General features: G+C 39.8%; 2 protein-coding genes across 3 annotated transcripts; both read right to left on the reverse strand.

Annotated features, from left to right (window-relative positions):
- Positions 1 to 1,909: 1,909 nt before the first annotated feature.
- On the reverse strand, positions 1,910 to 3,752 carry cdk5r2a (cyclin-dependent kinase 5, regulatory subunit 2a (p39)). The gene has a single exon (XM_027133390.2). The coding sequence runs from the start codon at positions 3,428 to 3,430 to the stop codon at positions 2,498 to 2,500; it is 933 nt and encodes a 310-aa protein (XP_026989191.1). The 5' UTR covers positions 3,431 to 3,752; the 3' UTR covers positions 1,910 to 2,497.
- A 2,385-nt stretch (positions 3,753 to 6,137) lies between these two features.
- Positions 6,138 to 12,014, reverse strand: wnt6a (wingless-type MMTV integration site family, member 6a). Of its 2 annotated transcripts, XM_027133388.2 has the most exons (5): positions 11,905 to 12,014; positions 11,578 to 11,761; positions 10,780 to 11,000; positions 8,296 to 8,612; positions 6,138 to 6,929 (listed from the first exon to the last, which is right to left on the reverse strand). In XM_027133388.2, exons 2-5 carry the CDS (start codon positions 11,637 to 11,639, stop codon positions 6,468 to 6,470), a joined length of 1,062 nt encoding a protein of 353 aa, XP_026989189.2. In that variant the 5' UTR covers positions 11,640 to 11,761; positions 11,905 to 12,014; the 3' UTR covers positions 6,138 to 6,467. The 2 variants fall into 2 exon arrangements, with proteins under 2 accessions (XP_026989189.2, XP_026989188.2); XM_027133387.2 differs by having other exon boundaries at positions 11,578 to 12,002.
- Positions 12,015 to 15,070: the final 3,056 nt, after the last annotated feature.

Genomic DNA, 15,070 nt, shown 5'->3' on the forward strand with positions numbered 1-15,070 from the left:
TTTCAGAAAATCCTCACTGCGTAGTTTTTTAAAAAGATGCCCTGTGATAATAACAATGATTACGCGCTGAGTAATATAATCGCACTGACATCAATACATTGTTTAGAGATTAATTGCTTCTAAACGATTCTGAGAGGGGTTTCAAGTACTTCTTAAGTTGATATTATTATTTAGTTGCTTATATATGTTCTATGTTTTCTGTTCTATGACATGATTCGTGCTGATATATATATATATATATATATATATATATATATATATATATATATATATATATATATATATATATATATATATATCAAAGGAAACCGCGTTTCTTCGGCTGTATCTCTCAGGATGACTCGAACTTACACTAAACTTATATAACTGACACACTTAATAAGAAAGTAGAACACTGCACGGGCAAATCCACCCAGGCACCGTGCTATACTGAGGCACGTCTCTGGATTATGAGCCAGACATGAATGCACGCAACCTTTTTATAGTTTTGTGGAGCGTTTTAGGGGAACGTGCCTACAGATGAAACGGCACGAAGGTTGTTGTGTTGTTTCTTGTCATGCATGGGGTACAATGTTTGCAGAACTCACTAGGTTTATCCTTTAAATCGTGGCTAGCTTTCTGCTGCGCATAACCCCCAAAAGGTTCGCCCGGTTTCCGCGCGCGTTGCCATGGTGACGCGCGGGAATGCAGAATTCCTGTAGCCGGTTCCGCAGCTCCTTCGTCACAGTGACACCTCTGTCAGACTGCACCAAATTCTAACCAATCAGTAGGATGAGCTCCCGACCCACGTGCTCTATTCACAAATTCTGGGGGATTCAGAACCTTACTGCTTTATCTTACTCTCGCAATGAGTCACGCGAACCCCCACCATCAGTCTTACACTGCCTAGGTACATCTGTTGCAAAAGACCTGTGCTGATGGAGCAAAGAGGCCGCAATATGTCTTTCAGAGATTTCAGTAACGATACATTTTACTTCTAGGATGCATGCAAACATTGATCTTACTTTTAAAAAGCCCTGCCATTCAGGATGATTTAGAAATTCAACCTGCTCTTCATCCTGTTGTTAACAATGCAGGTTATTGATTTTCTAACTACCCACAATATGACAGACCACATTGTGTCGTGTCTGGGAAAGGTGACCTCTCAAGTGCAAAACCAACCCTTCTGTTTTTAGTTGAATAGACCATATAGCTAGTATTAGCTGTTATGGGACCAGATTAGCTTCAAATAATCATTTATTTAGCACGGAAAATGTGTCAAGGGTAATTTAAAATGGAGTGAAGGTTCACTATTTCAGCACCACGGTCAGCGGCCAAGACAACCGTTCAAAAACTTGGGCCTGCTCTGGTTTATAAACAAACAAACAAACAAACAAGCAAATAAATAAATAGTTCAGAAAATAGTACCATCCCTGTTGATTAGATGTAGCTAGTGCAACATGTGCAAAAATAAGCTATCCACCAAAATACTGTTATATCATCAAAGGATTATATATAAGATTAGTGTCAGGGTGCTTTAATAGTCTTTATCCGTATGATTATCTCTCGATCATGACAAGGCCGTCCTGTGCATGCCAAGGAATGACAGGCATATGTAACTAAACTGTAACTTGTTTATGCGTGGTGTCAAGAAAACCGTACTCCATCAGTCAAATTTCTCTTCCCTTTTTTCGAGTTTTTTGAAGTCTGGTTAAACACGTCAATTCATGTTTTAAGAAAAGGTAAATTACCATTTTAAATATTAAAGAAATAAAAAGGACCCCGATCATATTTGTTATTCATATATTTTCCAAATATACAATATAAAACATACGTTTTATACTATAACAATTGGCACATTGGACGGTAGAGAATTGTTTTGTTGCAAAATAGGTACATTCAACGTTTAAATAGATAGCATCAGGGAACACGTGAGCAGTGTGTATGTGTGTGTGTGTGTGTGTGTGTGTGTGTGTGTGTGTGTGTGTGTGTGTGTGTGTGTGTGTGTGTGTGTGTGTGTGTGTGTCGAAGGCCAGCACCACGGACCACTCGGAATCGGTGATAACATCGCGTCTAGCCTCTAGCGCCAAAAATAGTTTCAAATTGATAGAGAAATAAAAGATCTGAACACTGACGCACAAGCTAACATTTTATACACCTCTTACTGTCGCCCGGCACCAGGTAGCATCCCCCCCAACCCCTCTGTTTTCTTTTTCTTTAAAAGCCACAACGACAATACACTTAGAATACTTTAAGCATGCATTATAAGTAAACTAGAAGTAGACCCCCAGAAACCCCCGGATGACATTCACGGGGTCAGTGTGGTGGTTATTATACACATATAATAACATGAAACCCCTGTCTTGGAGGCGCAGCCTTTTTTTAATTCACCGGCAGTACATAGCGTGAAACAGACTTCACGCATTTTCCCGTTCAGGGCCTTACATTCAATTCACCCTTTATGGACGGGGTGTATGGGGAGCTTAACAGAGAGCTTCTCTCGCGCGTTAAAATAAAGCTAGCGATCCAAGGTGTTTGTCCATTTGGCATTAGTGTCCTTCGAGCCTCCTTCGTTCTTTAGGTCCTGGAAAACCTCAGTGAAGAAATGCGGATCGGCGTTGATCTGCAGCATTTTGGCACTCATTTTGTCAATTATGCGCAGCGAGCGCTCCCAGAACACCTCCTTGTTGGTCTCGACCAGAAAAGGCTTGAGAGGATACGATATCTCGTTGCCCATGTAGGAGTAGGCCAGGTACAAGCAGGTGAGGAACGTGGCCTGCAGCTCGTACTCGCTGCTGATGTCCTCGGTCACGGCTTCCCGACACAGCAGGTAGACGAACACAAGGTTGGCAGGTGTGATGAAACCTTGGTCCTGCCAGCCTTGAATAAGCAGCGAACGGTCTACATTTCGGAACCACAGGATGATCTCGTTAGGGCTCAGCTCTTTCAGCTTGTAGCACCTGCGGCACATGAACTCGCTCAAGCATCGCAGTAGTTCGCCAGTGGACGCTTGGACAATCACGCGTCGTGGGGAGATTATCGAGCGTGTGCTGGCTTGCCTCTGGACCGGGAGAAGCTGTTTTCCGTTCTGTGAGCCATTCTGGGTTTGATTGTTGCGAAGGCTTTTATCTGGAACAGTCGGAACCGGCACTGCTAGGGGTCCAGGCTTTTTGCGCTCGGAGCCTGATTGTGATTTCTTGAGATTTTCAGTGTTCAGCTGGTCCACAGGATTACTGTTTTGAGAAACTGGAGGATTGGGGTTCACTTTTTTGGCACTCTTCTTCTTGGCCGACGCGGCCACTAACCTCTTCCACGTCAGTGCTGATATGAGAACGGAATGACGCTTTAGGCTTTTCTCCGTCTTGCCACTGGCACCGTGTCCAGCCTCCGTTTTTTCGTCTAGAATCCCTCCTTTTCTGGAGGTGGGGGAAATGGAGAGCACCGTGCCCATCGTTGCGGTTAACGACCAACACCCACCGGCCTGTTGGAATGCTATGTCTCTCGCCTTATATCCCGTAGACTGCGCCGGTGAGGTGACACTTCAGAATCAGAGATTCTCTTCCATTTACGACTCACCGGACCATTGCACAGTTGGTGAGAAGTAAAATAACGGCAGCTGTTATTGAATCGGAGAGATTACGGTGTCTATATAATATGTGAGTCTGCAACATCCGTGCGCGCGCTCCGCCACTCCTTCTGCATCCCGCTGCGCGCGCAGCCTTTACCGAGCGCGAGGAATGGGCAGGACCTGAGATGTGTAGCCGGGCAAAAACACACACGGCAAAGACCCGTAAGCCGGGATAAGCCTTCCCACTCGTCCAATCCCTGGTCAATGCACAGTGATTGATCAATTATTCCACCAATCCGGGAGGGGCGATCTAAAAGCAGCGTCTACCTATTTCGCAGCGCATCATATAGGTTAGACCTTCTGTATCAGTTTTCTATTTTTTGCTTCAGGTTATATTTTTTATTTATTTATTTATTTTATCCAACACCAGCAAAAATAGTACAATACAGGCCAAATGCAGGATGATGTCATACATTTAGGCCTTACCCAAGTACATTGATTTACATTGATGTACTTTAATTTATGAGCCCGAATTGACACAGGCACTGTGGAAGGGAAAGGAAGCAAAAAGAAAGAAAAAGCCTACTTATAGTAATTGAAAGACAAAGATCTGGTTAAAAAAATCAATGTTAGAATCTGCATGTAAAACAATTATGGTAGATTATACTAGAAGAAAAGAAGAAGAGCTATAAAAGAAGAAAATTATAGTCATGTTGTAGAGTCAAAAAAATACTGTGATATATCACGAAGATATATCACCTTATATAATATAAATTCACCTGCTAGTCCATTGCCAGGTGTGAGGCAATGTAACTGTTCTCAAAGCAGGAGCAGGGCCAAAATTCACACAGCTAATTCCTCCCTCTAGTGGTCATTAAGAATCTGTGAGAGAAGGGTTTCACAACTGGACAGCTAGTCTCTGTTAACCCACTAAGTAGGACTACATAAAACAATAGAAATTAGAGCAGGATTAAAGAAAAGTATTCTAAACGGGAAAAGAAATTGACATTAATTGTATTACACAATTATAATAGCATGGCATACTGTATATAATCTCAGCTTACCATAAATTTGAAAAATCGTTTTCTTGATAATGCATTTCTGTTTGTTGTAGTTATAGATACCTTTATTTCAGAATTGTAGTATTTTCGTTTGTAATTATATATATATAAATGACATGCATCGAGGTGAGAGGAAGGAAACAGACTGGTTACTCTTTATTTAACAACAGCCATGCCGGCCACAACCTTCATCAGTCAAACACACAGAACAAGAACACCACCCCCAGAAAATCCCTCCGCCTCTAAGCGGGCACTATTTAACATTAGTATAGGTTTGCTGTACAATATACTACAAGAATGTTCACTTTTCACATCGATGGCAAAAAATAAACACATTTAGAAGGTGATGAATTATTCGTTTTTCTAAAACTTTTTTTTTTTTTTTTTTTACATTGACTCCTGACATTGGACTAAGTCTAATGTGGACAGTTCCGTAAGATATGTTTGAGACCACTGGCCTAAGGAGTGGAGTCTCTTGTGAAGTCAAAGTCAGTGACTCACGCAATGGCACAAAGTATAAAATTGACAGCAGCAAATTTGTCTTTCAGCTCTATAAAAAAAGCATTGAATTTTATGAATTATGATTATAAACCTCATCATAAACGTTACAAAATAAAGTCTATGTCTCCTCGATCTACATCAATATCTTATAGTTTTTTTTTCAATACCAATAAAGCACAGTTTAATGCAAATATCGTAAAAAAAAACATTTTACATCATCTAATTTACTTAGCAAACATTTTCATTAGCAATGAAATATTTTCAATTTCTTACACTCCCTGAACACTCCTTGAAAAATTTAGTCCTCATATAATAACAGTATTAATCCAGAAGATGGCAGTATTGCATAGTCTAAATCATCAACCGGGTTAACGTGAGGCTCTTTAGCAGTGACGAGATGTGATAAAAGAATGTAATCAACAGCACTTCTAATATCAATGTTATTTCAATGAGTAGTTATCAGAGCAAGAACGACTCTCCAGAAGAATAAGTTAATGTAATGTAATGACTATGAATAATGTTTTGGTGAAGTTTTTCACAATAATTTTGACGACAATTAACACCTATTGCATTGGGGGTTTGATTCCTGCCTCTGCACTGTGTTTGAATGCTCTCTCCCTTCATTGGGAGTTCCTCTAGATACTCTGCTTTCCTCCCCAGTCCAAAGATCTATTGTAGGCTGATTGGTGTAGATTCAAAGGCACCTGTGACCTTGTTTAGGCTACACAGTACAAAAAAATGGATAGATGGCATACAATCTGTTTAAACACTAAACACATTCGACACTGCCTGTCATTTAATCTGAAAACGTGTCAAATTTAACGATATTCATTCATTACCATTTAATTAACATTCATAAAAATGTTTTTTGCCAAAAGGAAAAAACAAAATATAATTGTACTATTTTACTGCAGTTATAATAATTCTTTACATAATAACATCTTTACATAAGGAATAACAACTGAATCTTATTTGAAGAAAATACAATCAGGAAGTATAGAAAATTCAAATACAGATTAAATGGCAGAGATTAAATAAAATGCATACAACAGGTTTTTAGAAAGATTTTTTTTGGCCTGCATAAATTAGGCAGATCTAGGATTTCCTTAGGAAACCTAATACACACATGTCCCAAATGACCACATGTGAGCAGGAAAAAAAATGTTTGAGCTTGAAGAATGGTCAGTGGATGGCTATGTCTCTTGAGAGTTTATTTATGAATCTTCTTCTGATACGATTTGTCAGCATTTGGCAAATTTTAGAAATATTGTTTTGATGAGATCACATTGAAGAACCCATAATTCCAAATGATGACCCTAGTGTATTTTATGGGACAGAGAAACTACAGCTCTTAGAGTCTAAAGGCAGATGTTGACTTCTTTTCTCACAGCACATCTCTCACATTGTACCTCACAACACCACTGAAACTGGCATTGGCAGTTCTCCTCATACTCAAGAGTGTGTGCTTCATGTCCTTTGCTGCAGCACAGCCAATCACAGGCTCCAGGCCCTGTCTCTGTACCGTTACACACCCGACCACGTGTCCCCTCGGATCCTGTCCTGCGATTGGCCATGCAGAAATCTGGGGATTCATCTGAATAGATAAGACTGTGGGCACCCAGGGGCAGGGCATCCCAGTTGAGGGGAACGAGGGATTTGCCATCGTTGCCACCCATCACACGAACTGCCATTCGGAAGCTCTGCATGAGTTGATTTCCAACCTGACGGAACAGCGGCAACTTCCTCCAGCAGCTGCGGAGCGTGCAGGAGCCAGAGAGGCCGTGACATTTACATTCAGATCGCATATTGGTCTTTACAGTCTGCCACACACACACACACACACACACACACACACACACACACACACACACACACACACAAATAGAGTTTACAAAAAACAAGACTGACCAGCTAAATGGGGATCAGTGAAATGTCCCCACAAGATAAAAACTGTGAGACTTTCCTATCCTTATGGGGAAATTTGGTCCAAGATTGAAGTGACTGCACCCCAGCCCTGAACCCCCTCCAACACACACATGCTAAACAGTAGCACAAATTCAAATCTGTCAACTAAATACTACTCTATTTATTTAGACTTGTTTGTAGTGGAGCAGTTACAGAACATATTTTTTCAGTAGAAAATATGCTATGTTTCTAAACTTGACTTAACTCAGGCTAAAAAGGAGCTGACTGTGAACATTTTGATCCATGTTTTATTTTTATTATGGATATTCTTTTTTTTTACATTAGATAAACTAACTCCATTCCTATATTAACCTCTTTTAAATTGTTAGCAGGAATTTTGCAAAACATACTATGTATCATTGCTATATGATATTTATGCAATATTTGCCACTCCTTAAAACTTTAACCCGCTTAATTTTGCTCTGTATCGCTCAAATGGAAGTGTACAGGAATAAAACTGTTTAAATGGTACACGTATTAAAACGTATCATAACACCAGTTTGTTAACAAAAACAGAGATCCCATTAAAGCAAAAACACAGAGCTCACTAAAGCCCGGACAGAGACACACACTGAACACTGTTGTTGGTTCAACAATGCTTCAGTTTCCTGTAGAGGGATGCCGAGCTCTGGGAACTTGTACTAGACCCAAAACACAAGAGTTATCCTGAAAACAGTGGCTTTGCACGCTGGTGTTGTCTAAGTAAACATACCTGCAAAGTTCCATCACAACACCATTAAAGGATTTTTTAACAGTATGCTATGGTGTAGTATTTTATACCACTGTAAGTCATGACTGACAAAATATTTGATCTAAATTAGCACAATATACTGCAAGTATTTGACCAAGAAAAAAGATTTTTATGATTTGTCAAGCATGGTTACAACTCCACTGTCACTGGGTCAATCCTAAACTGGGCTTACTGTCTGTGAGGACTTTTGTTTTCCACATGGGTTTCCCTTGAATTTACTTGTTTCCTCCAATCTTTTCACAAAATGCATGCCACTGTGTGGTTTGGTTAACACTATGGTATGGATATGTGCATAGTGCACTAACATGGACTGTGCACACTTGCAGTGTGTATTTCTGCCTAATTCCTGGGAAATGCTCCAGATCCTCCATGATAAAGAGGCTATGATTTATATTAGTCAATCAAGTTTATCTTTTACTAATGCTCCTAAAGCATGACCTTTACCAGTAAAACATGTTGTTTTTCCGTACCAGTCTGCCTGCCTCGTTGTTGTGCAGATCAATCAGACTCCTGATATCACTCCTGCCCTTCCGCGTCCTGGTGTCCATGAACTGCCGGGAAATCTTGTAGCCAAAGTCCACATCATCCCCACAACCCCCCCAATCCCAGCGTTGATCCTGGTGAGCAGGAACTGAACTCTCCATAGCATGATCATTGGGGCTACCAGAAGAGCTTTTAATTGCCACACAGCCACATTGTAGCAGCTCCCCCTGGCTGCAGGCCCATGTTACTGCATGCAGCACTCCTGCAGCCATGATGCCATTTATAAAAGCTGTCTCCCGAATATCTGAGAAGAAACAAAGCACCAAACATAATATACACAAAGCCACTTGTAATACTTATACACATAATCTATGTATTAACACAGGGTTTGAATGCTTATGCAAATAATACATCTCTCTCTCTCTCTCTCTCTCTCTCTCTCTCTATCTATATATATATATATATATCTATTTATATATATATATATATATTTATATATATATATATCTATGTATTTATATATATATATATATATATATTTCTGTGCATCCACAGAAATAAGGTTTGTTGTCTTGTGTGTTCTGAGATGCTTTTCTGCTTGCCATGGTTGTAAAGAGTGCTTATTTGAGTTACTGTTGACTGTTAAGTGAGGATCAATTCAGTTCCTCCTTGTCAACCTCACCAAACCACAAACTAAGTCTTCACGGACCTCAATTTGTGCACAGTGGCACTGTAATGAACTGTAATTGTGTATGTATTCCTTGCACATCTCTCTTGTCTAGACTTGTCTGGATGCACCTTCATTTGCCAAAAGGGTGTGGTTACTTCTTACAAAATCAAAGGGTACTTCACGAAGTGCTAATTATTGGTGTCAAATTCACGTGGGACACATTCCATCTATCTAAATTGAGCAAATTGCTGACCTTTTGCCTGTCACATTCCTGAAAGCCCTGCTCATACAGGTGTGTAATGACGAGAGAATGCATCTCAGTTCTTAATAAGAAAGCTTGGCTCGAGTTGCAGTTACTACCAGGAACTCACATCAAGACAGTATTATACTTCGTTTCAAATGGAAAGGGTGGGGAAAAGATCATAATTTGTTAAAGAACTCCTGCCCTCTCATGGCCTACATAAGAACTGTATGATGCACAGGAAATCTCAAATAGAATCCTGGGAACCTAGAGCCCAAGGACTTATCATTTCCTGCTCCCAATACACCTGATTCAGCTCAGGAAGCACTGGGCTGTGAATCGAGTTTTGAAGTTGAGAACCTCTCTTCTGTTAAGCTACCACAGGATTAGCATTCATGTCTTGCATTTCAACAATGCTTTAACATGCTCTTGTTGATTCATGTCTGAGAAATCTGCAGCACACAAGTAGCCTCTTGCAGCATGAGCATAGGAGTGTATACTGTAGGAAGGAAGTAGAGGGAATGTTTACATTTCCAATTAATTTATTTAATATAAGAAATGGATTTTATATTATATCTGCCTATTATTAGGAGACCATCAGTCATGGCCATCTGTACACAGATGCCAAGGGAGTAACTGTGGGCATTTTATTCTCCATCTCCAGACAATCACAGAGATGCTAGCCAATCATGGACATCCGTGAGCTGGTGTATTTGAAAGGAGCCAAATATCATTTTCCTCCCAGTATTTTATGCAGTTTGAAAAGACAAGGATGTTGGCACACAATGTTTTAGAAGAAGCACAACACCCTCCTGAAGGATGGCTTATGATAATGGGTAAAATGTATGGCTAATTTTACATATTTTAAGTATTTTATTCCTCTTCTTTATGAATGGCTTTATGTATACATCACAAAAGCATCTGGGGATGTTTACTAACTTAAATATACTGCCATGTTGACTCAGTATCTCAGCTATTACAGGCCATATTATGGTAATGGGATTTCTTCATAAGCACATGGTTAGGGGAGGTTGATGAGAGTGTGAGTAAAAAACGATATTGGAACATATGTTTGAAACACTACAGGCCTCACTAAGCTGTGACTAATCTTTGACTAAGGAGTGAGTTGGCCTCCTGTAGCTAAGCATCACTCTACATATTAGACATTCCCTGGGAAAATGCTTACACCATGATCTCTTTCTGGGAATTAAAGCAGGTTACATTTCCAGGAGAATTTCTTCATAACAGACAGATATTTTTTTTTAAATCTCAGGGTGTTTTTTGAAATAACTAAAAAGCAGCACTACACAATAAAGTACATTTTTACAGAATCTAAGACATGTGACTATGTAATTGAGACTGTAATCAAAGTTATTAAATATCCCAAAGGAGTTCAATCAAAAGAGGACACCCAGAAATATACCCTCTGATTGCAGGTATGCCTTTAATGTTTACCCTTGTATAAATAAAAGCATTGTTTTTGAAAACCATAATTTCCTGGAACACTCTGTCACACATGTCTGGCTGTAGACATGATCACATAGAGAAAGTGAGATTCACCTTGTTGCAGGATCTTGCCTAGACTCTTGCCATGACCTGTACAGTTCCAGCGCTGAGAGCGGAACTGGTGTTGACATTCGCGTATAGCCAACCGAGCTCCTTTGGCAACTTTTTGGATTATTTCTGGCTGGGTTTGGCACAGTTCAGTATATGCACCTCCTGCAGGCTTACTCCTCCTGCAAATGCTGTTTGGGTCCATCAAAAGAGGACTGCCCATCACACTGCAGTTAGTAAAGTGGAGAATAGTATTAAGAATTTTTCTCAGATCATTCACACTGATCAATTTTCTGAACATAATGTGCGGTCCAAACATGCTTGCTGAGAAAGGCTGAAGAAAGGATGATTTTTTTTTTCTTCACTTCTTTCATTTGATGTTTCGTGTGCTGCTATAAAATTGCATGAACCTTTTTGTTTGTTTGTTTTTGCAAACACTGACCTCTATTACCAAGTAGTCCAAGAAGTGCATCTTATAAATGTTATTGCTTGAAGAAATTTGAAACCATGGGGTCTCCTTGCTCTTCTCTGTTTAATGATTTCTTTGCTTTAACTTTATTGCTTTATTGAGTAGCTCCTCTTAATACCTTACTGTCATACTTTGAGCTCAGTAATGACATGAAAACCTGCATTAGTTCTTTCAATCTGTGTAGTAGCCAGTGTGTCCATGCTTTCTGTTAAGCATGCAGTAAGTGACAAAGTGCGTATTTTGGACTAGATTTAGTTTACAATGAATGTATCTAAAGAAATACTGTGCATGTATAGGGCTATGGTTATTCAAATATATGTGAAATTGGAACTTACCACCACAGGCGATCGGTTAGAGTGAAGACAAGAAAAAGGTGCGCTTGTGTTGGGAGCATCATCCAGGAGAGAATAGTTCAAAATAAGTGAAATCCACCTGCAGTTGTTCTACACAGGTGATCGTGAATAGCAGAGAACCTTAAAGCTCGCATCGTTTCAGGATCCACCGCGCAGGCTCTGCTAGCTGGGAAAGAGGATTTGTAGAAGAAAAAAGATGCAGGAGTTGATGTCCCGGTGAGTGCATATAGTGGGGCAGAAGTGCACATGGATAGCACCCTACGCCTTAAAGTAAAACAACAACCACAAAAAAGCTCGAGCGCAGTTTACCCGTTGAGCACGGTGCGCACGCGAGAGGAGCATGCGTGAGTTCCGCCTTCGTACCGGTTCCTTTGGAGGCGTTTTGCACAAAGTGATCCTCAAACTAAGTTTGGCGTTCGTTTAATGACGTGGAAAAGAAAAACAGCCGTGCAATTGTGCCACTCAAAAAAAAAAAAAAAAAAAAAAAGTTAGAGTACAGAACAGCTCTGTCTGTTTTCTTTTACATTTTATTGAGGTCTCGTGTTTGGTTTTGCGTTATGATGTCAGTTCTGGTATGTTTTTCATAAAAAAAATTCCCTTTGCTGTTTGTTGACCTTGGCAGGTCCTTCTAGGCCTCCAGCTATGTCAATGTCTTGTGCTATCAAGTGGAGTTAAAATGTGAGAACTCTGTACATACTCTGCACACCTAAGAGAATGAATGTCAAATCCTGATGCCAAATCTCCAATCCCCTCCTGAAATATGAGGGCAAAGGAGGGACTGGATCCTCCCTGATTTATCTTTGCTGATCTCCCACTCAGAGGATTGAGTGTCAGTGAAAGAGCACAATTTATCTGTCAGGGGCAAAAGAAATAGACAGTGATGAGTATAAAATGTCTCTGAAATGATTTTGACTTCCCTACAGCTTGTGTTTTGATTAAAGTTTCACTCTTAGAAATAAAGGGTTCTTAGTTTACCAAAGTAGCACATTCTGCAAGTGAAACCATCTCTTGTAGGTTTTATTAAAAAAAAAAGAAAAAAAAGAGGTTCTTATATATCGCTGTTTTCTTATATAGGTTTAGCCCTCCAAGAAGATGTACTGTATTTACAGTGCAGTAACTCTGTTGAAAAAGTATTCTCATGGGATTTATGAAATTACTGCAAATCACTTACATAACTGAATTGCATCATGGACAAAATTATGGGGGGGGGGGGGGCTTGGGGAGAGACGCAATGCAGATATACAGTACGGGCCTTGCTCCGATAATCAGGTGCTTGCCATAAAGCATGAGGCACCCATCATTTCCATATAGTAATCTACAAGAATGGAAATGCTAAATAATGAGAAATACTGTATATTCGTGTGCCAGCTGCCGTAAGGTATGTGCATTTATGTCTACTGATTTCTATTTCCAGGAATGCCACAGGCAATGCTTTGACTACACTTTAACAGCAAATAAAAATAAGAATTTTATTACATATCAGTGAGTCTCATAAGCTTTATTAGATTATATCTGCAAACATAATTGGAAGATAATAGGTTTTGTATCCTTACAGTCTGCATTCTGCCAAGTCAAAAAAAATCTGACTGAATTGAATTAGTAAAATAACATTTTACAGACGGGGGACATTTTGAGGTCAGCTGTGAAAGTTAAAGGAATTAAATAGTAATATTGATATGCTGTGTATAGAATGTATAGCTAAAAGTTTGTGGACTTTTGTTTGTCTCTTTTTGCTGTTATAATAATCTTCCTCTAGATTTGGGGTGTGACTGTGGGGATTAGTGTTCATATAGGAGTATAAGCAAAGTAGGGCACTGATGAGAAGGATGAGAAGGACTGGGGCATGTTAGTGTTCCAGTTGATCCCAAAAGGGTTCAGTAAGGTTTAGGTCACATTTCTGTGTAGTACACTTTGTGAACAGGGGCATTGTCCTGCTAGAACATGTTTGGGTTCCAGTTTGGGGAAGACCCACTAACGGGTACAATGGTCAGGTGCCCACAAATATCTAATAAATATGTATAATATTTTTTGATCCTTAGTGGACACACTGGAAAACCCCAAGTGGTAGAAATGCCAGCACTGTCACCATTTTCGGTGAATTCTGGCCCTAACGGTTCCTCAGCTCAAGTTCATAATTGGTCTCAACTTCAAATGTACACAGGACTGTTTTTTAATCATGCTTTGTAGTTCTTATTATTGTAGGCCTTGTTTTCCCAAAATATAAACAAACTTGTAGCTTAATTTAAAGCACAACAACAATGACCAGGCTGTTACTAAGGATTCTGTTAATGAGTCTCGGCACTGACATGTGACCATAGATTTAAGACCCAGCTTCAAATACATTGAATGTTATTGAATGTTAAGTGTAAACTAGATATACTGTAGGAAGTGGGGAGTCAGCAACATTTTCAACTTTTTTCATTGTCACTGTATGTGAGGTTCACACAGAAGGGCTATCATAAGCCAGGACTGTTAGGGTCCATTAAACACACACAAACACACACACACACACACACACACACACACACACACACACACACACACACACACACACACACACACACACACACACACACACAAAAGATCTGATTGTACCTCATAAAGTCCTAGGCATTGGAAAAGGAAGAAACATTTTCTTCTTTTTTCCTCAGCCTTTGTGGGAAACAAGGTCATAGTGGCATACATGCATTTCTGTACAGACAGTATCCACTCCATAATTCTCGTTTTCCTTCTTTCAATCTTTGCAATTTGTGGCATTTTACAACAAAAATAGTTCTGAACATCATAGACATGTGTGAATGTTCTCATTGCCTTTGTTTGTTGAAATGCATTAGATTTAATTAACGGTGGCTTCTGAGTATTTTTAAAGTAGCCTGATTTGGTCTAACAACCACATCCCTGGCAACCATGTCATTATCTGTCCTGCCAGCTGCATATCCTCCATTGACATTGCTAAAAAAAGGCACTTCACAAAACATCACACTAGCATAATTGCTCAATCTAAACACATACCGTATCTTATTACATGAAAATATGAAGGCAGATCTTTTTTCAGCCCTTGATAAAGTCTTCCCTGTTTGAGCCTCAGAACTGAATCCCAAAATAAAAGCTCCTGGCAGTAACAGCAAGGGGGTTGAGGAGAAAGAAGGTGTCATGGGGCATGTGATCGCACCCACCGATGGAAGGTGGGACCATACTGAAATTATTTGGTAAACAATAAAATTCCCTGCATTTATTTCAGAGACTGTAAACAACTCTCATATTCAGATGCTTGTTATGAATGGACAATATCTGGCTGTGTGCCCACTAATCTATGATGCCTTTCTCTGAATGCTCAATGTCTGGACAATAATGTCCGTCCAGGCTTGCAAAGCCCCTTCCCTGCTCCTTTGACCCTATAAGTGGGCTGGTTTCTAGGCAATTGAGTTAAACTTATATCAGCCGAATAGTCACATAGCAACAGTGAAGAGGCTGA

This window comes from Tachysurus fulvidraco, chromosome 5, assembly GCF_022655615.1.
Source record: "Tachysurus fulvidraco isolate hzauxx_2018 chromosome 5, HZAU_PFXX_2.0, whole genome shotgun sequence".
In the NCBI taxonomy this organism is placed as follows: Eukaryota; Metazoa; Chordata; class Actinopteri; order Siluriformes; family Bagridae; genus Tachysurus; species Tachysurus fulvidraco.

Excerpts from the sequence above, each read along its gene's own strand:
- cdk5r2a (XM_027133390.2), bottom strand. The coding sequence starts at position 3,430 with ATGGGCACGGTGCTCTCCATTTCCCCCACCTCCAGAAAAGGAGGGATT.
- wnt6a (XM_027133388.2), bottom strand. The coding sequence starts at position 11,639 with ATGATGCTCCCAACACAAGCGCACCTTTTTCTTGTCTTCACTCTAACC. Across the intron at positions 8,613-10,779 it reads AGGCAAGATCCTGCAACAAG|ATATTCGGGAGACAGCTTTT; the intron begins GTGAATCTCACT and ends GTTTCTTCTCAG. Across the intron at positions 6,930-8,295 it reads ACAACGAGGCAGGCAGACTG|ACTGTAAAGACCAATATGCG; the intron begins GTACGGAAAAAC and ends TGTGTGTGGCAG.